A 24777-nucleotide genomic window follows, 5' to 3' on the forward strand; every position below is an offset into this window, starting at 1 on the left:
AAACTCTCAGCCAAAACAGTTTTCCGTCTTTTTTTTTCACTCAAATATGTTGTTGTAGATAGTAATATTTGACTTGGCTTTACACAACGGCAAAACCCAATGTAACACCTTCTGCTTCAGAAAAGCACGTTATGTGATTCAGAAGTGAGATTTAACAGTGACTGGTTGCATGTGTGTTCTGACATTTAATAAACTGTCATAATGAAGTGAAGAGGTCCATAAGGCTTACATTTTCCCTGATACCAAGCATAAAATGTTTGATTTTATTATTGAAAGTTCTCTTTATGAGATATGGCTTGAATAAACTCTGTTTTTCTTCAGTTTCCTTTCTTTCAGATAATTTTTTTTTGCAGATCTCCAATACCACCAGTGTTCCAGGATTGTGGACCTCTTTTAAGGTGCGGTTTATTATTAAATTGATTATTTTGGACTTGATATGATGTTAGCTGATGAATATCCTCTCTCTATCTGTGGAGGGAAGTCTAAAGGATTTTTTATTTCATGTAAATAAAATAATTCCCTTAGGAAATAATGTTGGACTGAGTATGAGGATGAGGCTGTGATTTCTCACATTCACTTCAATTGGAGAAATATAAGAAGAGATTTGTTACAAAGTCAAAGTATAAAAGCACTACTGTAAGAGCAGGTGCTGTAGTGTTTCCTGTGTAATTTATTTTCTTATGAGGATACCCACTCGAGCCACTTTGGCTGTCAAAAACTGACCATGGCAGCCGTGGTAAAGCAGCTCTTCCTGCTTCCTTTCCTTGATTACCCTTTTCTCTCTCTCTTCACCTCCTTCATAACCGTACTTTGATTTATCCTTCCCTCATTCTCAGGCATCAGCTGTGTATTGACCTTCAGCACAACAGGAAACCCCCAGAGTGCCGTGAGCCAGAAAGCCAGAGTCCTCAGCTGGAAAGCACTTACAGGGATAGTTAACCCAAAGTGAAATGAAAAATTCTGTCATTATTTACACACCATCATGCTTTCTTTCCTCTCTGCAGAAACCAAATTTGAAGTTTAGCAGAATGTCTGAGCTGCTCTCTTCCATACTCCATAAAGGGCAAGAAAGTTCCATAAAATTATCACAAAATTAGTCTGTGTGACTAACTAGATTATAAATCTATTTTAATAAATCTAGTTCTGTGGTAATCAGACTAAAGTTTACAGAAAATCTCACTTGACAGTTTTGGTCACCATTTGCTGGTGAAAAGAGCAACTTATAAATAACTATAAATAATAAAAATTATTATATATATATAGTTTGTGCTCCACAGAAGAAATGCATCAGTTTGGAATGAGGATAACTAAATAATGAGTTTTTCTGTGATCCATCTCTCAGACTTAGTGGTTTAGAATTAAGAATCGTGTTGTTTGCTATTGAAGCTTGCATGAACATTGTACCACAATAAATCTCTTAATTTAAGAGTTAGACGGGCCATTTTACACTCTTTAGGGATGTGCAGAATGACCGTGAAATGAATCCCTGGTCCTCTTAGTATAAAACACATGCTTGACAAGTGGCTTACTTCCAACAGATGGCACTGGACTAGTCTTGCTCCCAGACAACAAGAATTTAGCAAGCAAAGACTGCTCCCTAATTTGAATAACAATGAAATTATGTTTGAAATATGGCTAGATGAGGCGAAAGTTCTTTGTGGAGCCAATTACAAAAACATTAAAAAAATAAATAATAATAATTAATAATAAAAAAAAGTATTCATTTACGCTCCCTGGTCTGTTCACTTCTACAGACAGGTAGCAAAGAATGAGGTAAATGAAGTGCAATAAAATGGAACAGAATGCAGCACTGGGATGTGTTTTAAAAGTTCATTTTTTAGCTGTTTTTAATTTGACACAGCCTTCTAAATACAAGGCTGAAAAACCATTGGCCAAAGTCATCCATCTAGTGCATGTCTAAGCAAATACTTGCATTGATTTTCAATGAGATGCCTGTAGAAGAGACTGTTATAGGCAACTTGCTTGTTTGGATAGCCGAGTTTGACCATCTACTGGAGACCAATATAATGATGATTCCAGCATTTTATTCACCATCAAGAAAGTGTAGCTTATTATTATTTTTTTATGTATAAAAAAAAATAACTCTATGGCAAAATGTGTTGATGGATTAAATTTAATGGTTCATATTTTTAACAGATTGACAGCTAGGTTAAAGTTAAAAGTGGCTTGAAGTGGTATATTCACAGAAACAAGGACATCTTCAGATAAGTTTGTTGATATGCAGTCTGAACATGTCCTTAGTGGATCTTTAACGGTTCAGGTTTTCTATCCTAAACGTTAGCCAAGCACGCATAAAGCATAAATTCATATTTCTGCTTTGTAATAAAGTATCTGGTAGAGCCGAAATTTATACAAAGGACAGAATGTTTCTCTCTTTCTCAGATTTCTCTGACTGTCCAATCTCAGCCACAGTGATTTAATTCATTGAATACTAAGAATATATTGTGCATGGTGTTAAAGAGAAATATTGACATGCAGGGGCATATTTATTTCAGGGTATAGTGTGTTAAAATTCCGTTCATTCTTTCTGACTTTCAGTCTCACAGAAAAAACTATGGGGCTTGTAAAGCACCACTGTGTGTGCCAGGACACTGAAGCCTTTCTCTAGCTGAACAACGAAAGATGAAAAATGTTTCACAGTTGCTGCTTTTCACTGTATTTTGAGGACCTCCCGGAAGAACGTTAAACAGCATTCATCTCCTTATTATGTTCTAGTTTATGTAATATGTGTACAGTTTGACGCATGCACATCAATTGCTTTGTTTTATATTCCCCTTATCAAAGCATTAATTTAATCCCAAATTTTCCATTAACCGAAAATAATGCGGTCTTTTTTTTCTATGCAAAAAGTTTTTCATAGAGTTCGTTATTCACTGGATCAGACATTCTTCACACTGTGCAAAAAATACAAAAAATTTAAAAAAAATTATGGTAAGTTTGAAGCAATAGGCAAAATGTTGAAACTAACTATGTTGGCAGACTTGCATTACTGTTGCTCACTTCAGCACTTCATATACAAAGTGCAGGTAATTTAACACCATTTAGTTGGCCGATGGATATTTTTTTTCCATTTCAAATGGAATGGAATTGAGACACAGTATAAAAAAATGCTGAAACAACATGATTAATTTTTTAAACCTTAATCCTCTTGCTTAAGAGAATTAAAAACTGATGCTGCCAATTCCTTCTTAACAAAGCCCTGCTTTTAATTTAGGGTGAAATACAATACACTGTATTTATGGTAAATGTTCATTTTTTAAATAAGGTATTATTGGAACAAATATTGAAATTTTAACTCAAATGGACCATCACGCTTGTTTATGTCCATTGGATGTGTTCGGAGTATATAGAGTTCTAGTTTAAAGGTTTTAATTTATTAGTTACGTTCTTACAACTGTGCCTCTGCAATTCACATCCTCGGAGTAAGCAGTTAACTCCAAAAGCGCCCACCTCAGATTCGTGATTAATACAATTCATGTGCAAAACGATAAACTCTAAAAGATTTCTAAGCATGCCACCGTAGAGATTTGTAATGGGTCAGCGGGTACAAGTTGCTCTTAGCCTTTCTTAGAGATTAAACCTGCAATTAAAGGATTCACTATTCAAACATGATCATGTATCATCTGACTCATTGCTGAGAATGGCCCAAAGCACACACACGTATGAGCTCAGCGCTGCCTGGTATATGAAGCCCAGCCTGCGGTCGCCAATCACTCAAAGCCTAGAATAAAACTTTATTCATAGAGATTTACCGATTTACAAGCTGGTGTCAGTGTCCAGGACGAAAGACAGGAGAGGGGTGAACTCATATTTTTGCAAGTGTTGAGTGTCCTCAGGAGAAGTAAAATTGTAGTTCACAGCTGTTCAAACACAAAGATATTTCAGCGTGCTTAATAAGAAAAATCCACAAGGGCTGTAAAATATTGTGTAATAAAAAGCTGTGTATGTGGAGAGTGGCAAAGATCCTAACACTGCACTGTTCCCATTCATTCTGATAAGCTAGGACCTTCCGCTCCCGGCAATGATTAATAATCAAGAATCTTAAAATGTTTTTTCATTTTTTAATAATTATTGCAATTGATCATCATCTAGAAAAACATAGGCATGTAACTAGTTCCTGTTATGGGCCTTAAACAGTGCTGGTTATTGCTGAAGTTGTGTCAGCCTTATGATTTTTGCCAGGCAAACAGGAAAAACTCCCAAAGGCAAAAATCCCATAGACTTAAACTATAAAGATCACAATTTCATCAATACTAGAAGTATCTTCACTTTCTAAAAATGTTTTTGAAAGAACACTTATGCTCACCAAGGCTGTATTTACTGGATCCTGAATACAGTAAGAGCTGTCATTATGTTAAATATTGTTATAGAACGATTTCTTGTTTTAATATATTTCAGAAAGTAATTTATTCCTGTGATGGCAAAGCTGAATTTTGCTCCATACTTCAGTGTGACATTATCCTTCAGAAATCATTCTAATATGCTGATTTATTATTATTATAAAATAGAAATCTTTTATAACATAATCAATGTCTTTAGTGTTACTTTTAATCAAAAGGTTAGAATTAAAATTGAAATATTTCCAAGAATTCCACAGTGCAGGATAAGAAAAAAAGAAAGGGATTCATTGGAGAAATAAAAGAATTCAGACACACATCTCATAGGTCACTAAAATGACCTCATTATCATGACTTCATTGTTTCCTAAGGAACTAAATTCCACATGCTCAATTTCTCACTGGGATATTTTACACGCAGCTATATTCACATATTTTAAATCAATGACAGTGACAGCACAATTGGATCTTGGAGAGCGTGTTATTTGGGACAGGTATGGTGTGATAAATCTGGCCTTTGGAACAGAGAGATAGAGCGCGCCTGGATCTTTCAGATCTCTCTCCTGTGTTTGTAGATTGTATTAATGTCAAGAACGCTAGAGCCACATTTTAAAAGTTGAGAAAGGCAGGAGCATAAACCGCAAGGAAATATTTCCAGGTTGGGCTGGTCATTTGGAAGTACGGTTCAAACAAACATACATACTTCAAAAATTGTATCTCATATTTATGCCTGATTTGCATGATGTCTCATTTGATCCAAGACACATATGTTGCCAGACTCTTGACAGGTAGATGCCGTATCAGCTTTCAGCCACGGGGCCCTCGTCATATGGATTGCTTTACCAGCCAACAGCACTGGATTCATGCTGCACACAAAACAAGCCCAAGGAGAACCTTGGCTCCAGACCTTGCATACAGTTTAATACCATTAATAAGATCATTTCCTCCTCTTCCAACCTCCCGCCCGTTAGCGTGATATGACATCATAACAGGTAATCTCCAGCTGTAGATATGTGACTTAAAAACAGTTATATTGGACTCTAGATTTCAAACCTCTGGGCTTGCATATTCTTCATAACGGCAATAACTGTCAAATCTGTCTAGTATATAAAAAAGCATTAAAATACTGTTTTTAAACCAGCTGTCAACAAATTCATCAGCTGAAACGACCTAGACCTGCTGTCGGTGTCCTCAGGGGGATGTGTCACCTTTAATAAAGCTAAAATGCTCCTGCACTTTTTTTATCGGGCAAATATGTTTATGTTGTGTGTTTCATATGGAAGTTATATAGACCTATACATGTAAGTGCAGATCAAAAAATCAAAATCACAGATCAACCCAATTAAGAAATGAGACAGAAGTTCTCTTTTAATTATGCACAGTGTTTAGTGAATGTGCACACACTTGTGCTTTTGAAGCCATGAGAAATCTACAAACCCCATCTTTTGGACGGTTTGATTCAATGAACCAGTCAAAAGAGCGATTCAGTAGTTATTTTACAGCATCGCGTAATGATTTTCTCAATTGTTTCTCAGAATTCAATGAATGATTATTAGACATAATGTATAATTTTGATGCTGAGAAGGTCTCTAAATTGAAATGAGTAGTTTATTTTGGACTGTTCGATTCAATGCACCGGTTAAAAAAACCTAATCAAATTTTTTTTTTTTTTTTTTTTTTTTTTTTACATCGTCACAAAATGACTTCACTTGTACATATCTGTATTTCTTAGTTGGTTCTAAGTAATCACTGATTGTGTTTTAGACAATGCATTATTTTGATGCTGAGAAGGTCTCTTGATTAAAATGATCAGTTTCTGTCAGATGATTTGATTCAGTGCACTGGTTAAAAAAGTGATTCAGTGGTTCTTACATGTCACCGTGTGGCTAATAACATTGACTATAATCTATCTTTCTATATCCATCCATCCATCTATCTATCTAATTACTATGCCCCTGCGAGTCCTGCAAGTCACCCCCCCCCCCCCCCCACCACCTTTTTTCTGTTTTTTTTTCAACTATTCAAATGCACAATACTAAAAATAGGACCTGATCAACATAAAAACATTTGGAATGAACATTGCTTGATGAATATACTGTCCTGCACTGTTCTCAAGCTCTGCGTTAGAGATCTGGTTTCAGATCAAATTCCACTGCCGTCTGTACTGATCCATACCACCCTGCACTTACAGCAAAACTGCCCCTGACGTAGTGCTGCTGTTTGGATTTTTTTCCCCTACATGTGGTCTTGATTTCTAGGGGTAGATTTAGAGCTTTGGCGTGTGCCTAACCTTTTTATTCATGCGATTCACCTTTCGTTTCACTGGATATGAAAATATTAATTCCAGGAGTAATGACAGAGGTGCAAGGGGCTCTAAAATTGGTCATGCCATTAAAGAGACTGAGTGCATTACAGACACTACTTTTAGCAGTGTGATTGACTTTTGTTAACTTGATTTATTTATGCACATTTTTAAAACTAACAAATTCTTGTGCTGATATAAAGTCAGACCCATATGTGAATCTGATTGCTAGACATACACCAGATTTATTGAGTGTGTAAATGTTATATGAATTATTGATCTATATTAAAGGTGGTTTGCATATTTTGATGGCAGCGAAGCCTATCGTTTCCACATGAAAGCCGAAAAAAGAATCCTTTCCATTATAACTGGCTGTTTAAACGAACGTATATTACGACACATATTCAAAGCAGTTCTAAAATGTCACATTTTTCATGACTGAAAATATCTCATCTGCTTATTTGGCTGCATAGAGGACACATGTTTCTGTCACACATTAGGTGCTTCTCAGTAAAAGCAGCAGGTTTTTGTGAGTGATCCATTCTGAGCTCTGTTTATGAGACTGACTCTGTAATTCTCTTTCAGACTAGAGTCCCTACTGGGGTGAAACAGAATGACTTTAAAGGTCCTCTCTATGCATTAACAGAGGAGAAAATGTCTCAGTAGTTTTTGGATTCCTAATTAAAAAGGCCACACAGTCTAGTGGACATTGGATTTTGTTTAATAAGACTCAAAATCCCTGTTGTATCTCATCAATTGCAGTAAAACTTTCAATAAACTCTCTGACAAGGCCAAGAAATAAAAGAGGGAGCGAAAAATATGGTGCATGCTGTGCAAATAAAAGCTGTGTAATTACAGCAGTGTCTGAAAAGCAGGCCACACAAATCACTTATGCAATACATCATTTCAAGACATTTGCATTCAAAGCTATGTTGAAATGCTGTTTGAATTTTAGCACTTAGAAAAAATGCTGGTAAAAAAAATTAAAAGACATTCAAACCATTAAAAGAAAAGGTTATCATTATAAGAAAAGATTGGATGATTACAGTTTTAGAAACTCCTCTAAGCTAAATATTTGTAGAGAACAGATTTATAAAGAGCCACAAGTCCTTCTTAAGGGCAAATGTATTTGAGTGATGTAACCATACTCTCAGTACTTGAATGCATCAGATATCGAAAACTTCTAATATAAAATGTGCATGCATGATAACTATTTATTTTATGTTGGCCAGTTGCAGAATGCATTGCATTGAATTTTACAGTATATGCAATGTGACTGTAAATGTTTACAAACACACAAATAAAATTAGAAAATTAGAGATATTAAGTTTTTAAACCCATATGGAAAAGGTTTTAAGGCTAGGGATATGCCTTCTGTCTGACAGCCTGAAAGGTTGCTGATACACTTCATGTCAAAAGTGCTCACTATCTCCCTCTAGTGGGTATTGTGTGAAATGAGAATAACACCTGATAACTTCTAAACCTATTTGGGACAAGCTCACTGGAAAAAATCGAAATGTAAGCATTTATTTTTCGGGACATGGCACATGTAGCAATACAGTAGGAATATAGTGGATAAATCATGCATGCTGCTCAGTCTGTCTTTAGTGGTTAACTGTGGTTAGTGGTCAACACAATATTTTAACATTTAGGTTATTTCTGGTAGTACTGCTTTAGTTGGTTATTTTTAAATAATCTGTTGATCGTGATGTACATTCATAAACATCATATATATATATATGATATATATATATATATAAGCATGTCAACGTGGGTGAAAAATGCATATTCAGCTATCCCAAAATGTACGTTTTCATCTGACACGTCATATATGAATAATTAAGTAGGTCGATTTGGATGCTGTGCGTTTTTTTCGCTGGTGTTTGGATGACTTGCGTGACAGACCACGCCCACTCTGATGCGTTCTTCCTGAGCAGAAGCACGTGATTAGGCGTGTTTACCTATGGTACAATGTAGCGTCTGTGAGAACGTCAACCTCAACCCAATAATCAATTATACGGTCACGTTTAGGATCAGAAGAGGTTATTGGATTTTCATCAGGCCCTTCGCTGACTATTAACTGCTCGATGCATCTGAGAAAGAGGGAGTCGTGTGTGTAGACTGAGGTCGAGCGAGCCAGCCAGCCAAGCAGACAGACGAGGGGAAAGGTAACACAAGATTGACATATTGCGCATCTATAGACATTTGACGTTGTTGTAGAATCATATTAAACCGTTGTATTCGTATTGCAGTCGTCTTGACTGCATACAGCTAACGCTATTGAAATGCAAACGCTGTCATAGTAGTTTGATGGGTCGCTTTGGCTTTGAGGAAGTTGACATTGAACGTGGCTGTGGATACTTACGACTGTTGAAGTGATCAACAATGCTTGTACAATAAGACTGGAACAAACATTATTATGTGTCAATATCTCGAAACGTTGTGTTTTTTAATGGATATTACATGATCTGAGCTTTTTCTGTGTCATATTACCCAATCACGTGGGACGCTTTGTCGGGCTGCGTCTCAAAACCTATTGAGCTGCCTACCTAGACCGCATTTTTAGGTTTCATAGGTGCACTAACATATGATACCCCACACCGCTGGCTAGGCTTAAACACTACCTGTAGTTTAGATATGTTTTCTATGACTGGTACTCTTGTGTACAACGGATAAGTTTATGTTTTCGATTTTTGACAATGATAATTAAATAATCTTTATAATGCAACAAGTATGCTACATATGCAATGCATACTACAATAACGTTGATTTTAACCCTAAAAATACTAACAAATCATAAAGTTGTTGAATTAGTTATGTATGTCCAAAAAAAAAAACATTTTTAAAGAAAAACCTGCTCTTTATTGGTAGGCCTGATATTACGAAATTTGAATAATAGTGGTTAAACTGATCATTGGTTCTGATTATGTCTTATGTTGTTTGTTTATATCTGTAGAGTGGGCTCTTCTGAGGGATACTGGACCACCAGATGAATTCCTAAATCTTTGCTGCTAGCCTCATTATGGGCCTTATAGAGGAGACCGATGTAGAGCGTGAGTAACACACTTATGCCCACTATATACTTATACTCTATATACTTATACACTATATACTCACCCATAGGCTTACTTCCACATTGATTAAAAAGGTGGCTACAGCTCAACATTTGTATATTTGTCCTGTAAATTTTTCTCAATTAGTGGAACTATAATTTTAGGCAAACAGCAAATGTTCTTAAGTAGATTCAGAATGATGAATGGACAGTAATTAAGAGTTTCAACAGTAGAAAACAAAGTTACAAATGTAAACAAAATGTACAAAAATGTAATCTTTTCCTGGAGAAGTGCCCAATCTGCCCATACAAAATTTCACAATTTATGATGTCATACAGGGCCTCACTCAGAAAAAAAAAAAACATTCTGAAACTTAAACGAACCCTGAAGGAGTATATTTGCCATACAAATTCTCCATTATATGTCTTTTTTTTATTTCTTTTTTTACTTTGGTCATGTTTATTGTGATAATACAACAATGTAAATAAGTCAGAATGCATGAAATAGCGTTAGACCTCTTCAAAATGTAATTTATTCTTGTGATGGCAAAGCTGAATCTTCAGCAGCCATAACTGAAGTAAAATGTCATATGAGCCTTCATAAATTATTTTAACATGCTGATTTCTTATTATTCTGAAATTTTGAAAGCAGTTATTTTGCTGAATATTTATTATTTTTATTTTTTTTTGGAAATTGTGATATGTATATATATAAGCACCTGTTTTTCATATAAAATGGACTCCCACGTGAATCTAACAGAGTCAAGAGTTTCTTATCCCATTAGTGTCTTTCAGCACTATCCTTTAGGTTGGATTTGAAGCTAATTGCCCAATGAGTATGTTTAGGCAACTCGATTACTCAGTGCGCTGTAGGTAGATTAGAACAATCTAATCAGATTGGACTGTATGTGAAGATTAAGTGTGGTTAAAATGTCCAGATGTTGCAAAGTCTGTCTTAAGATATTCTGCATTGCAGATCTCCCCCCCGTTACGCTGTACTCTCTGTAATGTGAGTTTAGGAGCAGGAGTGAGTCATATGCATCCATCATGTCCTCAGTGCAGAGCTTGTGACCAATTAGCGCACATCTCAGGCAGAGTTAATAACACTAATCCCAATGATTAACTGGTCACTCACTCACTAAAGAGTTGTTTTTCAGTAGGCAAGAAACTGCAGTTCCAGGTGTTGAAAGAATATATTGTGTAAGAGTGTTCTATCTGGATTTACCACATGGTCTGATATATAGTATTACTAGTAAAATGATTTCAGATGAATTTGTATTTTGAGGAACAAGCACAGTGGCTGTTCTTTTGAACTTTCTAATCAACAAAGAATCCTGAAATAAATAAATATATATATATATATATATATATATATATATATATATATATATATATATATATATATATATATATATATATATATATATATATTTAAATACAAATATCAGGCAACACAACAGTTTTCAACACGGATAATAATAAGAAATATTTCTTAAGCTAATCATGTGACATTGAAGGATAAATTACATTATAAATATATATTAAAATAGAAAGTATGTACCAGTATACATATATTAGCAATTCATGTCTATCAAATTAATGTGTTTGTTTTATCCAATCAGAGGTGACCCTGGCTCTTCTGGATGCTGCCAATGACAGGGATCCAGTGGTGCAGGAACAGGTCAGGAAGTCCATCTTGACACTGGGGAACCAGCAGCCTGATAAAGTCCTGTCCATGTGCCAGGACTACCTGCTCAAACACCCCAAGGTCAGTCAAAGAGTTTCCATCTAGATGTACTACCATTCAAACGTTTGGTGTTTACCATTTACATTTTTAATGCAGTAAATTGATTATAAGTGACAATAAAGATGTGACAAAGATTTCATGTCCCATTAATATAGTCAGCACCACTGTTTACAACATTTATAATAATAAGACATATTTCTTAAGTGCTATTTGCTTTGTCATAACAGGAATAAATAACATTTTTAAAATATATTAAAACAGTTTCAATTGTGTGTTCATTTTTTAGGTCAACATTTTCTTTTGAAAACACTTCCCTAAACAGAAATAAAAAGATGATAATTTAGTGCATGTTTCAAGGTGACTCATCTGTAATAAACCTTATCTGTAACTAGAGCTCGTCCTTTTATTGATTTGTATAACCTAATGTTGCAGGGCAAGCCGATTGCTCACAGACATGTTTCTGTGTTTCATGCCTCTGATTTAACTCCGGTCTGTTTTAAGAGTTGAATATGGGATATATGAGTCTGATAAATTTAGTACTGTGAGAAGCATGTCTTTCAAAGTGTATCTCTGTAGTACATGTTCATGAGTTTTACTTGCCAGTCATCTTTGTCCTGTGTAGCTGGTGGTCGGGCACAGAGTGTTGATCTTGCAAACCATTGAATTGGTGGTGAAGAGCAGGATTTATGACATCAGTTACCCCAAAATCAAGAGTGTCATACAGCTGGCATCAGATGAGATGACTAAATCAAAGGTGAGACGTTCTCTACTGTCCTAAGATACTAATACTTCATATTTCTGAAGGATCATGCTTTGCCGTCACAGGAATGCATGACATTCTAAATATACAGTAAAATAGAATAGAGTTATTTTAAATTATAATAATATTTCACAATTTTACTGCTGGTGAGTGTTTGAGACCTCTTTAGAAAACATGAAAAAATCTTACCGACCCCAAATATTTAAACATATAAAAATATATATATAAAGGTCCTGTTCTGATTCTCTTGCTTTTAAATTACATTTTGGAAAATAGTTATGTGACAGTTCAATCATAAATCTGGAAAAGTTTAGTAATACAAAGGATTACATTTATTAGTAAGTTATTTATCATTTGTGTATTTAACATACAACACAAATTATAGAATGGTGATTTTTATATTTAAACGTATTAAAAATCTTTGTCCGCTTCTGTATAGGAGGTCGTCCCAGAATGGCAGCAAGCAGCCAGTAATATTCTGGTTGCTGTGGGAAACAAATATATTAATGACATCATGGAGGAGATACTCGGCAAGTTCCAGCCTGGAGTTTTGCCTCACTTTTTTGTGGTCCAAACACTAGCCAGTCTCTCGGACTCAAATGGTAACGTATCAGAGCTCCTAAAATTAGTTATGTCTTTCTGTTCTGTATCCATACAGTTTTATTTAATGTTTGGACACTTTGGTACTTTATTATTAACTAGAAAATGATATGGAAGTTACAGTATGACCTGCAACCTTTATGTTAGATTTGCATTTGACCGTTGATCATGACAATTGTTTCTGTTCCTCATTTCACCAAACTTTGTTTAAACTGGTTTATAACATGTGAGCGTTTACATTTTTATTTTCACTTGCTATAAACTTTGTTTTAACATTACAGGTTTCAGTGGGATCAACACCAATGTTTCCCAACATATTTTGTACCTTTGTAGCCATTTTAGCAAGGCTCATGAGTCCTTTTGAGTCGGTTTACACCAGATACAGCTTAAACTGTCCTTAGGCCTTTTTTGAAAGGGAAATGACATTAATAATTAATTAAAAGGACTTTGTTTAGGTCTTGGGTGGTTAAGTTTTTGACCTGTTTTGATATTTTGACCTCTGCCCACAGTATATGGTATGGTGCCTTTTCTCAATGCTATAATGGGGACCATGCTGCCCATGCTGGGCATGACCAAACAGGACAACATGAAATGGGTCTTCTCTTCTGGTAAGCTCAGTTACAGCTCTGCGTAAGTGTTAAAATAAATCTATATATATATGTGTGTGTGTGTGTGTGTAAGATTATTTATATATATATATATGTAAGATGTAAACATTGAAAAAAAAATATATATATATATAAACATTGAAATATATTTTAATATATTTAAAAATAAATAGGATTCTTTAAAGCATAGGACGTTAAAAAAAATATATATATATTTGAAATATAAAAAAAAATTACATTGTAAAATTCTTTATCTTCACCTTCTTCCCAAAAAAGTATATATTGTCTTTTACTTGTATGAAATGCTTTGATTACTGTTAAATTGTGTAGTGACGTGGCTTCTTCTCTCTTAACATTTGCTCTCAGCTCTCTGCCGCTTCAGCGAGAGCATTCTAGAATACCTGGCCAACCTGGACAAGGCTCCGGACCCCACTGTACGTAAAGACACCTTCTCTAGTGAGATATACTCAGCCTACGACGTCCTGTTTAACAGCTGGATCCAGAGCAGAGAGTCCAAGGTACACTCAATGAGAAAGAGCACACAGCCAATTACAGCTAACTCACTTTGAGACTAAAGAGGGACATGAATGTGTGCCAACTGGGTTCAATTTAGTTTTCTCTGGGATTGAGGCGGGAAAAAAACATGAGATTGTTATCTAAACCCACTACTTTCAGAGAGGTGGATTTATTTGATTTATTTTAATTGAACTACTTCCTGGTCCATGCTCATTTAAGATTAAAAAATAACTATTTCAGATTTCCTCTGCCTGGTTTGGTTATTGTCTGTTTCAGTGTTTGTGTTCATTTGCTCTAGTGTGAGCGTGGATTCAATTATGCGTTGCAATTCCTCTTGTTTGTCATTGTGCAGTTGCGTCTGACTGTTGCAGAGGCTCTTGGCTCAATGAGTCACCTGATGGCACATGATAAACTGGAAGAACAGCTTCCCAAACTACTCCTAACTATACTGGGCCTCTATAAGAAGAATTCAGAACACTACATCATCACCAAAGTAAAGCCCTCCTCAACAATTTCACTAGTACAGGAAATGTTTGGTGGAAGTTAATGGGTCAATGCAAGTTTCCATATGTTTTCCACTCTGTTTCCACATTGGTTTTGATAAAGACATGTATTTGTATCATTGTTATTGTATTATTTAAGCAGTCTGCTGTGACTTTGACGGAATCAGATCAGATTTTAGGACCAATCGATGAGAAAATCCAGTACTCTGTACTGCCTAATTTAGTCTAATTCAGTTTGTTTGTGCAGAGCTTATGTCAGGTCCTGGAGGCCTCTGTGAATATGGGCAGCAGAGTGCTGGAGACACAGACTGATGGTCTTTTACTCGCTCTGCACCAGCAGGTCAGTGTCTCTCTCGCTCGTTCTTTATGTGCACCACTTTTCATATTCATAAGTCATGATGACAAAGGGATTTTATAGACTTCTTCTAAATCTCTTTCACAACTTCTTGCAAGAACAGGTTTTAAGTTGCCTAACCACACTGTTACATTGAAAACAGCCTAGGGCCATTTAGCGGTTTACCATAACAGGAATCGTTCACAGATATTCACCTCTATGGGTTTGGAGTTTGTTTTGATTTAATAGGGTAATATTTCGAATCCTATTAGACTAGTTGTTTATTGACTAATGTTTTTATCATTTTGTATTCCTTTTTAAGTTAACAGCTTCTTGCTATTTAATTAATTTTGATCATTTTCATTTAGATTTTCATTGTGTTCATATGTTATTACTGGTTTTTCCATTGAAAAATATAATTTTCTTGTATTTTTGGACAGTTGTCAGTTACTAGAACAAATAAACATATACAATAAAGCACATTAAATAAACTTAAAATATTTTGGGGTAACAGTGTTTTAAGGTACTCATTGTTATTAGATTTATATTTACTTTTCTTTCCAGGTATGCTCACCTGTGGACTTCAGCAACCCTCCAACTGTGAAAAATCACAACGAGGTCCTGCGGTGCTTCACTATCCTTGGTGGGTCTTGGTTAAACCCTGTATTTATTTATTTTTTGAAGGTGCATGCAAATGTAAACATCTGATTGAAATCTATTTTTTTGGAATAGTCATGTGGACATGAACCCAAGCAAAGGTTGCATTCTCAGTCAGCTGACTGCAGAAGCAATATCCCTGTCATGTGCTGATGGAGTTTGTGCTGAGATTAAGTTAAAGTGTCAGACCAGCAGACTTCTCCAATCAGTGAGATCATATCCTAGAGTTGTGTGCTTGGTGCTGATTTGAGGTGACACACACCAGCTGGACAGCTTTCCTCTCGCTTTTGTGTTTTGTCAAGCTGATGCAAGGAGTCCAGGAGTTGTTGTGCATTTTCAGTGTATGCATGTCAATCATAATGTTTTAATCTTGAGCGAGTGTTTCAACTGTGAAAAGATTTGCTGTTTGTTCCAGACCTGCACTAATGCATAAAAAAAATATAAATTTAGAACAATCACACCTTAAATTTATTAGAATTTTAGTTGTTTAATTTAACTTTTTTTTTTTTTTTTTAATTACCCAGGTTTTGAACCAATTAATGTTCAACTCAGTTCCTTTGTCAAACTGTTCCACTGTCAAAGCCTTCATTAACTGAGGGTTAACTTGACAAATTGCATTCATTGAAGTTCTGTATTTGGCTGTTTTTGCCCCCCAGCCAACACGTTCCCGGACCGTCTGATGGTGTTTGTCCTCCAGAGGTTGGAGAACAGCAACGAAAGGAACAGAATGGGCTCGCTGGCTGTTCTCAGACACCTCATCAACTCATCCAGTGAGTTTTAAACATGTAATTAAATTCATGAGTGATTTCTTCCTCAGCCAGATTGTCATACCTGGCTACGAAAAGATCCGAATCTCTATTTTTAAAACTCTGCTCTGTCTGTTCAAGCCTCTATTATGGAAACCAAGAAGCTCCTGATTCTAGCCAGCATCAGGCAACCTCTGGCTGACCACAGCAATAAGGTACAGAAATACATCCTCTCAATGTGATAAGTGACAAAATATGTGTTTCATCAACTTTGGGCTCTCTTTGTCCTGCGGACCTTTACAAAATAAACTCCTTTAAAATACATTTGTCACAATATCACTATTATATTTAATTTGTCTACTAAAATTCCCAACAGTTAGTCACTGTACTTACATCGTAGGAGGATTTGACATTGGCTGTGCTTCCATCCAAAGTTGCAATTACAATATTGGATAAAATATTTGCGGTTAAAAAATGATTTCCATCTCATGAGTTCAAAAGAACAAAATCATCACTTTCTGGGAAAGTGCTGGAAAGTATCTATAGTATAAATGAAAGATGCTGCAACAGGGGAAGCCTGTGGCTCTTTTTTCCTAAATAATAAATTATGTGTGCATTTATATTCTGGGTTATATGCTTGCCTGTACTAAGTATGAATCATTAGTAAGGTGCCTACTGAATTTGCCCTTTAAATATCACTTACTTTATTACTTCTTAATGCAAACTTCGTAAAAATAACTGCTGGTCAGTGGAGGAAAGCCTTGTTTTGCCCTCCATGAAAACGATGAATTCCAGTCCTTGCATACCACCGATCTGCATATTTTGCATGTTTCTCTTATTTAACACACCTGATTGAGATCATCATTAGGAGAGAGCTCCATGCATGAACTGTGCTCTGATTGACATGGTCCCTACACAGTGTTCTTTGCTCCCTACTGCCTGAGCAGGGGAAATCCGTTAAACTTTACTTCACTTTGGAACATTCATTCACAGATTTGTGCTACACCATTTGGATAAAAGCGTCTGCTAAATGCATAAATTTAATTTTATATATATATATATATATATATATATATATATATATATATATATATATATAAATTAATATATATATTTATATATATTAATTTTTATTTTTTTTACCACAATAAATATTTGTTTTCAGTCTTTATTTTATCTTTATTTTATCATTTAAAGTCAGACAAGGGTCAAGCGATTAAAATATTTTCAAAAATGTATATTGTTTTATGTGTTTCATGTTTTTAAAAGTTATAATGTGACAATAAACCATATAAGTTATATAAATATATGTGATCTGTTTCTTTCATGTGAGATAATTGTGCTGAAATGCTCATTTTGTCTGTGCAGGTGAAGAAGAGAGTGGTGCAGGTGATCAGTGCTATGGCTCATCATGGTTACCTGGAGATAGAGGGAGGAGACCTGCTTGTCCGTTTCATCATCCAGCACTGTGCTCTACCAGACACTTACCATGTACAAACAACCATTACTGACTAACACCTCTCTTACTGCAGATCAGCAGTGTCACATGACTGTAGATCATATTTGAACTTCTCTTTGAGTTACAAATCTCCTCGCTTGATTTCTTATGCAACGAATTCCAAAATTGTCTGTACTTGATTTGTTTGAGATCTATGTAGCAAGCTTTTTTAATTTAGTTCAAAGCCCATGCTGTGTCATATGTCAATGCACTCCTCAGCTTTTAAATATTTACATTAGCTAGGGGTGATTCCCTTCTCTTAGTTAGCCTTGAACTGTTATAAGCCCTAGTTATGCTAGGTTGTGTGATCCATTATAGCTAATACATTTTCATTATTCACACAGCGAGGACAGCGACCTCCAGACCCAGAGGAAGTGACCAACGAGGCTCTGCGTAGCATGTGTGATAACACATTGCATCTTTTCACTACCACAGTGGGTCGCCTGACAGATGTGAGTATACAGACGAGTGCAAACAATTAACACCTACCTCATATTGACTCTTGAAGTCATGGTTCTTCCTTCAAAATGTGCTGTCCTCACTTTTGTTTTGCTTTATTCTGTTACTGTTGTGCAGCATTATGATTCACCATGTTTGCATGTAATTTGTCATTTTATGCCCTTATAAGCGAGCTTGGTAAATATCATAAAGCTGTTATATCTTAACTGTCAATCTTAAGGCTGCTGATCAATCTTTGATCTAATTTTCCGTCTTGGTGGGGTTCGAATGTAATAATAAAAAAAATCAACCATTTGAAAACCAATATTGATCACTCATTATTCCCTTTAAAAAATTAGCCATGGTTTTACTACAAAAAAAATCAAGAAACAATGGTTATTGCAGTTAAACCATTGTTTCCCTACACTAACCTTAGTTTAACCATGGTGTATAAAGTAATCAATCCACCAAAAAAACAGAGTTACCACACTTTTACTATAATAAAACCGTGGTTAATTAGGGAGAACATCAGTGTCTATAGTACATTCACATTTATTCATTTAGCTGACACTTTTGTTCAAAGTGACTTACAATTGCTATATATGTCAGAGGACGCCTCTGGAGTAACTAGGGGTTAAGTGTCTTGCTCAGGGACACATTGGTGTCTCACAGTGGATTCGAACCCGGGTCTCTCACACCAATGGCATGTGTCTTATCCACTGCGCTAACACCACCCTATCAGTAGTGATAGTCCTGCTGCCACTAAATCAGACACCTGCACATCTGCAATGCGTCTTATCCTACAGACAACTCAATGAATTGTGAGAGATGGCCTTTGCAGTCATTCAGCACACTCCATCATCTTCACAGCCAAAGTCAGCAGCCCCGGCCCGGCACTGCCGCTTGTAAGAGAGAGTGTCTAGAGTAATTTTAGATCCTTTTTTCCTGTGAGCTTCCCAACATCAACAGCAGGCTGTTGACAGCGATCTCTCCTCAGCAGACAGACGAAGACAGTTTATGTGCAGATGAGACCGTCTCCATTCCTTCCTCCAAAACAAATGAAAACCAGGAAAATGTCAGGAAAAGAATATACAGCCAGACTATTTTTAGATTTTCGTTGTTAACGTTGTTTTAAAGCGCAGAGTTTAGACTTTTGAGATTTATTGTGAGTATGGATTTATGTTTCGTGGGATTTATCAGGGTAGACACTGATTTGTTTTCCTTGAGGTCTTCCTTTGTTTTATTTATATATAAACTTTAGTTATAAATCATTTTAATGGCACAGAAAAGGTCCTATACATTGCCATTGAAGTAAAATTACTGAACTTTAACATACAGTAGGAGCCAGATAAAGATTTTTTTTATTCTTTTTACTTATATTATGGTTTTTATACTGTACAAACTGTATATTCTATCGCCCTACACCAACCCTACAACTAAACCTAACCCTCAAAGGAAACTTTGTGCATTTTTACTTTCTCAAAAAAACTCAACTCTGAATCTCGTTTATAAGCGTTTTGAAAAATGGGGACATGGGTTTTGTCCTCATAAGTCACCCTCTCCTTGTAATACCTGTGTCATACCCATGTCATTATACAGAGTTGTGTCCTGATAGGTCACAAAAACAAGAACACACACACACACACACACACACACACACACACACACACCTACATAATTATTCATATTTATGTATTACCTCAAGGAAAATGTTAAACAAAAGTCCAATGTAAGCATCATAATTTTAATTGTAAAAGAGTATGTGTAGTGAAAATTTAATAAAATGGTAATAGAAATTTCATGTAAATTTACAGTAAAATACTGTTAAATGTACAGTTTTTGAGTAAAGATTCATATCATTTACATTCTTTAATTTGTATATCGCATTAGAGCTTAATGTAATAATTATGGCCTTGATGGGGAGGTATTAACCTTAATTGACCAAAACTAACTCTATGTATTTCTTTGGTTTTCTTCATATAATTATTGCATTTGAAATGATGTTGTTTCTTGTGTAGGTTCTGTGGCCTATGTTGCTTTGCTACCTGACCCCAAATCAGTACGCCAGCGCCACTACCCCCTTGTGCAAGAGTTTAATTCTGCTGGCCAATAAGAAACGAGCAGCCCAAGAAGCCAGCTTCATCATCGACTTCAATGCACAAGGTGTGGACACTCACACAGTCATGATGTCACTGATGAGCCTAGTCCCAGACTAAGAGCTTTTCCACTGTCTGACCTAAAGACACCCTGGAATCACACGTTCTGTCTTCTTGGCAGTGTGGCGAGTGCAGCAGCAGTTATTAAACCTTTATTTTCCGATGTTGGCCTGAAACTAAATTGCACTTGCCGACGTTAGTTTTTATTGCAAGTCGTTTGCTTTGCCTGTTGAGTCTGTTTCTAATTAGTTAAATGAAAAGTGGTATTTATCAAGTTAATAAAGTGTTTGGGGCAGATGGTAATTGTTTCTTATGCTGACAGTGATTACATTGAACTCTAGTAGGACAAATAAGTCCCAGGTTCAGTGATTATTTATTCGTTAAATGTAATGCTTTTGGATCATGTGCTTCACTAATGGGTTACTTCCCTTGTCTGCCACCCCATCTTACTCTGTTTCTTCCTTCTTCCCACAGGCTCTAGTCTTCCCTCACAATATATCCTGATGATAAGGCTCTTGGTAAGTGTTGCATTCCTAGTGATTTTTTAATTAGGTTGTTAATTCAGTCAAAAGTGACAGCTTAAATGTTAAATATTACGTTGTACAATATATTCAAATAGAAAAGCTATTTGAAATAAAAAATAAGTGTATTTAAAAATATTACTGTTATTACTGTTTGTGAATTCTTTGTGAACATAAGAGAACATAAAGTCATACCAACACTAAACTTCTAAAAGCATAATAAACACTATATTGATTTCAAGCTAACAATATCCATTTTGTTGGGTTTTTTTTAGTCTTGATTGCTGCATTTCTTTGTCCCTTTTTTTGTTGTTGACTTTTTTCTGAAGACAGTTTCAACTCAAACAATCTTTTGAATCTTGATGTCATTCAGTCACTGCTAAATGCAGACCTTAAACATCTAAAATTAATGTCGCATTTTCCTCAGGTGAATGCAGCGTTCCCGTTTCGATGCAGGGAGCACGGTGCTCCCTCCCTGAGTCTGCTCAATGCTCTCAGCCCTAACATTCACCCTAAAGCCGAGCCTCTTTGGGAAAATGAGATTCCAAAGCTGCTCAGTCATCTTGAAGGTTTGTTCAAACATACCACAGTGATGTAGTGTACGTGTGGATTAGGTACAGCCACATAAGGCAATCAGACCATGCTACATATTGGTCATAACATTCAGCTGCACATTTCAGTGTTTCACCATGATTGCCAAAGTGCAACCATCTCAAAACGTATTTTAGATATCAGCTCTGTCTGATCTAACCTGCTGTGATATTTTAGAGAAGTAAGTTTTTCTGGCATTAGAGGTTGTTACCATATTTAGTCTAGTAACTGATACTTCACAGGTTCTCAAGACTCGCTCGAGGTTCTTAAATCATCTGCTTTGACGAGGTTTCAGTGAAACCTCTCATGTGTCTTCCAAAACCACAACCACCTGTCCTTGAGACTCACAAGACAACCAGATGTTACCAAGATACAGCCAAAATCATATTTAAATATGATAAATCGTATTTCACATTCATCCAAGATAGTTACACGGCACAGCTTTAAAAAATTATATTGGGCACCCCATTATCTTTGACTCTTTCCAGAGAGTGGTTTGAATGCATCTCTGACTGAATTTTGTCCTCTGTCTTCTAACCAGAATCAACAGATGATTCTCTGGATCAAAAGAAGTGGGAAGAAAGTTTACTTCAGGTCTGTAGTAATATATACGACTTTATAAATGGGTATTGCAAAAAAGGCTTGCGTTATTAGTAATCTATAGGAATAAATTATATCTATATCTAGAAGAATAAGTAAAAGATCTTGCATTGACAAGATGCACACATCCTAATGGCCAAAGTTAATGTGACTAATCAGACATTGTTTTCTGATTGTGATGAAGCTCCTGTCTAAAACCCTGGCAGCTATTGACGACAGCCAGTGGACAGGTCAGCTTGCAGTAGAAGCCACACGATATCTTCCAACCTACAACAGTGCTCTGGAGGAGAAGGTCAGTTTAGAAATCTATCTAGGAGTTTTCATTTTGTAGACCTATTTCACATAAGAAACATTCTAAGTCCTGAAGATTTAGGAATTTTATAGGAATCCCCTTTTTCCCCTCTATTTTATAAGTCTCATTTTATTTTGTATTACTTTTGTTTTGTTCTTGTTATTTTGTAGGGCTTGAAAATAAAACACATAATCATCATTGTGATTGCAGCTGCTGCCAATAAGTAATCATTTCTGAAAGGACTGTGAGAGCAAATGTTTCTCTAGTATTGATGCGTTGAATGTGTAAAAGTTGATTTGGAGAAATATAAATGTGTATAAAACAGCTGTTCAAGACAATTGTTCTCAGCTTTTTTTTTTAATTATTGCCTACATAATAAATCTCCCATGCAGTTAGCCCAAACAGAGTATTTGAATGTAAATTTTACATCATTTCCTGGGTTCTTGCGATTAAACTGTTCTTTCTTTCTCTTTTTTTTTTTTAAATAGAGTTTTTTGTATAGGTGTATCGGCGTGATTCTCCAGCAGTGCTGTAATAAAGAGCTGGTCAGAAAACAGCTGCAGGAGATCCTGATCAGCACTCGACACAATGATGCAACCGAAAGAACGGTATGGCACTTATTCGATCACGTTTCAGGTGATTAAAAACATGACTTCTGGAAAATATGTTCTGCCATTTGTTAGATGACCAGTCAACCATTCTGACCCATTCCTTTACCCAAATTGAGGTCATTCTTCAACTGTCTAGTGTCAGTTATCTCAAGAGAACACGGATCACATCATTTCCAATCATAGATTGGTATATAATTGATTCAAATGTTCCACAGTTTGGATATCTGAGGTTTCTGCAGTTATTTTAAAGCCGCTAATTAGGAATAATGAACAGGCAGTAATTGTTATGCAGGGTGTTGCCATGGGAATCGGGCTGTGTGCCAGCAGTCATCTTGATGGCACTCTGGAAAAACTGGAGGAGTTTGGGAAGTCTGACGCCTTCAGGAAAGCCTCCGGGATATTTGGTCTTCTCAAAGTAGGCGAGCTTCATTGTACTTCTCACATGATGCAAATTACATTAAATTTCCCTCATTAGATTATTAAAAACGGTAACTTATAAATATGGTTTGCAATAATTGTTTTAACATAATATATATATTTTAATAATAGTAATTGCAAAATGTAACTAGTCAAAGTGGTTCATTGTACGTTTACATGTATCTTGTTGTGTGTCACTTGTCTTCTCATTAAGGATAAGAACGATGTTGATGTGGAAAAAATGAAGAGCACTCTCATTTTGTGTTATGGATATGTCGCGTTGCACGCTCCAGAAGAACAGCTCCTCACTCGCATAGACAGTGACATACTTCAAAACATCTCCAAGAACTTCAACACCAAGGTAAAACACATTGGGTTCAATTGAAAATCCATTATATTGATGGTCTACAACAGCATCTTTTTGTGATTCAAATGTATTTGTGTGGTTCAGAAATACAGCACAATTACTGTAGTGTTAGTGAGATTTTTTTCCAAATTCTAAAGTGTTATTTATTCCACTTAAGTTAACAAAAGTAACTTCTAGCTCAAAAATATGACTCAACTTGCATTTGCGTTGGATGCTTGGTGGAGGTTTTTGGGTAAATTGAAATGCTCATGCCTCTGTAGTTCTATTATTTTAGAAGAACAACTCATTTATTTGATCAGAATTAATACATTAATCATTTCTCATTGTTTGTTACAGCAGTGAGGCGCAAAACTGAAAAATGTGTTTAGAAATGAGGTGTTCTGCTAAACGAGTCCTCTGAAAGTCCTTGTATATTGTTGAAAAGATTCAGTTGGTTGCTTTTGATGCTGCAGTTATGACAGTTTGATCGTCTCGAGACTGAATCATACCTCATCAATAATCAGAACGTAATTGTGCAATTTAAAATAATTTCACTGTTAGGGAACCTTGTGACTCATTTTGTTTTAATGTTCTGCAGTATTATTTGAATATCAAAGTTGAGTTCATCTTGGACTTTGATGGAATTTGAGGAGAATTTCGCTTTTTTTTTCTAGCGAGTTCGCTAAACTGAGATGATATATATACAACAGACTAAAGGTGTTTATTAGATTTATATCTCAGTTTACAAACAGTATCTGAAGGGTCACTTAATTCATCATTCTTACACATTAATCCATTCTGTTGTTAAAAAAATTGATTATCTTTAATGTGTGTGAATTACATTGGATCATTACTTTTATTGTTGTACAGGTCCTGGGATTTAAAGTAGAGACCAAGGTACCGTGAAGGGAAGCGATCACAAGGAGCTTCTCTCACCTCTGACCTTTAAACTTTAACTCACTTTCTCTTCAGTCTTGATGCTGCAATCAAAACCTTTACAGTATAACCTTTTGAGCTTCTCAAAAAAAAGTGCATACACCTCTCAGCTATCTCTTTATGACCCTGAGACGGATTTGAAAAAGCCTTTATAGGCATCCTATTTATTCTGGATCCTTTAAAAAGGTC

General features: G+C 35.7%; 1 protein-coding gene across 2 annotated transcripts in view; it reads left to right on the top strand.

Moving 5' to 3' along the window:
* Positions 1-8586: 8586 nt before the first annotated feature.
* Positions 8587-24777, top strand: part of LOC128030594 (maestro heat-like repeat-containing protein family member 1) — a 28032-nt gene continuing 11841 nt past the window's right edge. Inside the window, exons 1-23 of one of the 2 annotated variants that reach the window (XM_052618350.1) lie at positions 8587-8827; positions 9616-9712; positions 11334-11479; positions 12081-12212; positions 12658-12820; positions 13328-13426; positions 13793-13944; positions 14295-14435; positions 14693-14785; positions 15344-15422; positions 16093-16206; positions 16324-16397; positions 17551-17673; positions 18025-18132; positions 20137-20281; positions 20749-20792; positions 21223-21364; positions 21928-21980; positions 22171-22278; positions 22767-22886; positions 23182-23304; positions 23521-23667; positions 24523-24549. In XM_052618350.1, the coding sequence (XP_052474310.1) occupies positions 9682-9712; positions 11334-11479; positions 12081-12212; positions 12658-12820; positions 13328-13426; positions 13793-13944; positions 14295-14435; positions 14693-14785; positions 15344-15422; positions 16093-16206; positions 16324-16397; positions 17551-17673; positions 18025-18132; positions 20137-20281; positions 20749-20792; positions 21223-21364; positions 21928-21980; positions 22171-22278; positions 22767-22886; positions 23182-23304; positions 23521-23667; positions 24523-24549 (2364 nt within the window). In that variant the 5' untranslated portion in view covers positions 8587-8827; positions 9616-9681. The remainder of the gene's footprint in view (positions 8828-9615; positions 9713-11333; positions 11480-12080; positions 12213-12657; positions 12821-13327; positions 13427-13792; positions 13945-14294; positions 14436-14692; positions 14786-15343; positions 15423-16092; positions 16207-16323; positions 16398-17550; positions 17674-18024; positions 18133-20136; positions 20282-20748; positions 20793-21222; positions 21365-21927; positions 21981-22170; positions 22279-22766; positions 22887-23181; positions 23305-23520; positions 23668-24522; positions 24550-24777) is intronic. The other variant, XM_052618351.1, reaches the window with a different exon arrangement.

The sequence above is a fragment of the Carassius gibelio genome, chromosome A16 (genome assembly GCF_023724105.1).
Source record: "Carassius gibelio isolate Cgi1373 ecotype wild population from Czech Republic chromosome A16, carGib1.2-hapl.c, whole genome shotgun sequence".
Classification (NCBI taxonomy): Eukaryota; Metazoa; Chordata; class Actinopteri; order Cypriniformes; family Cyprinidae; genus Carassius; species Carassius gibelio.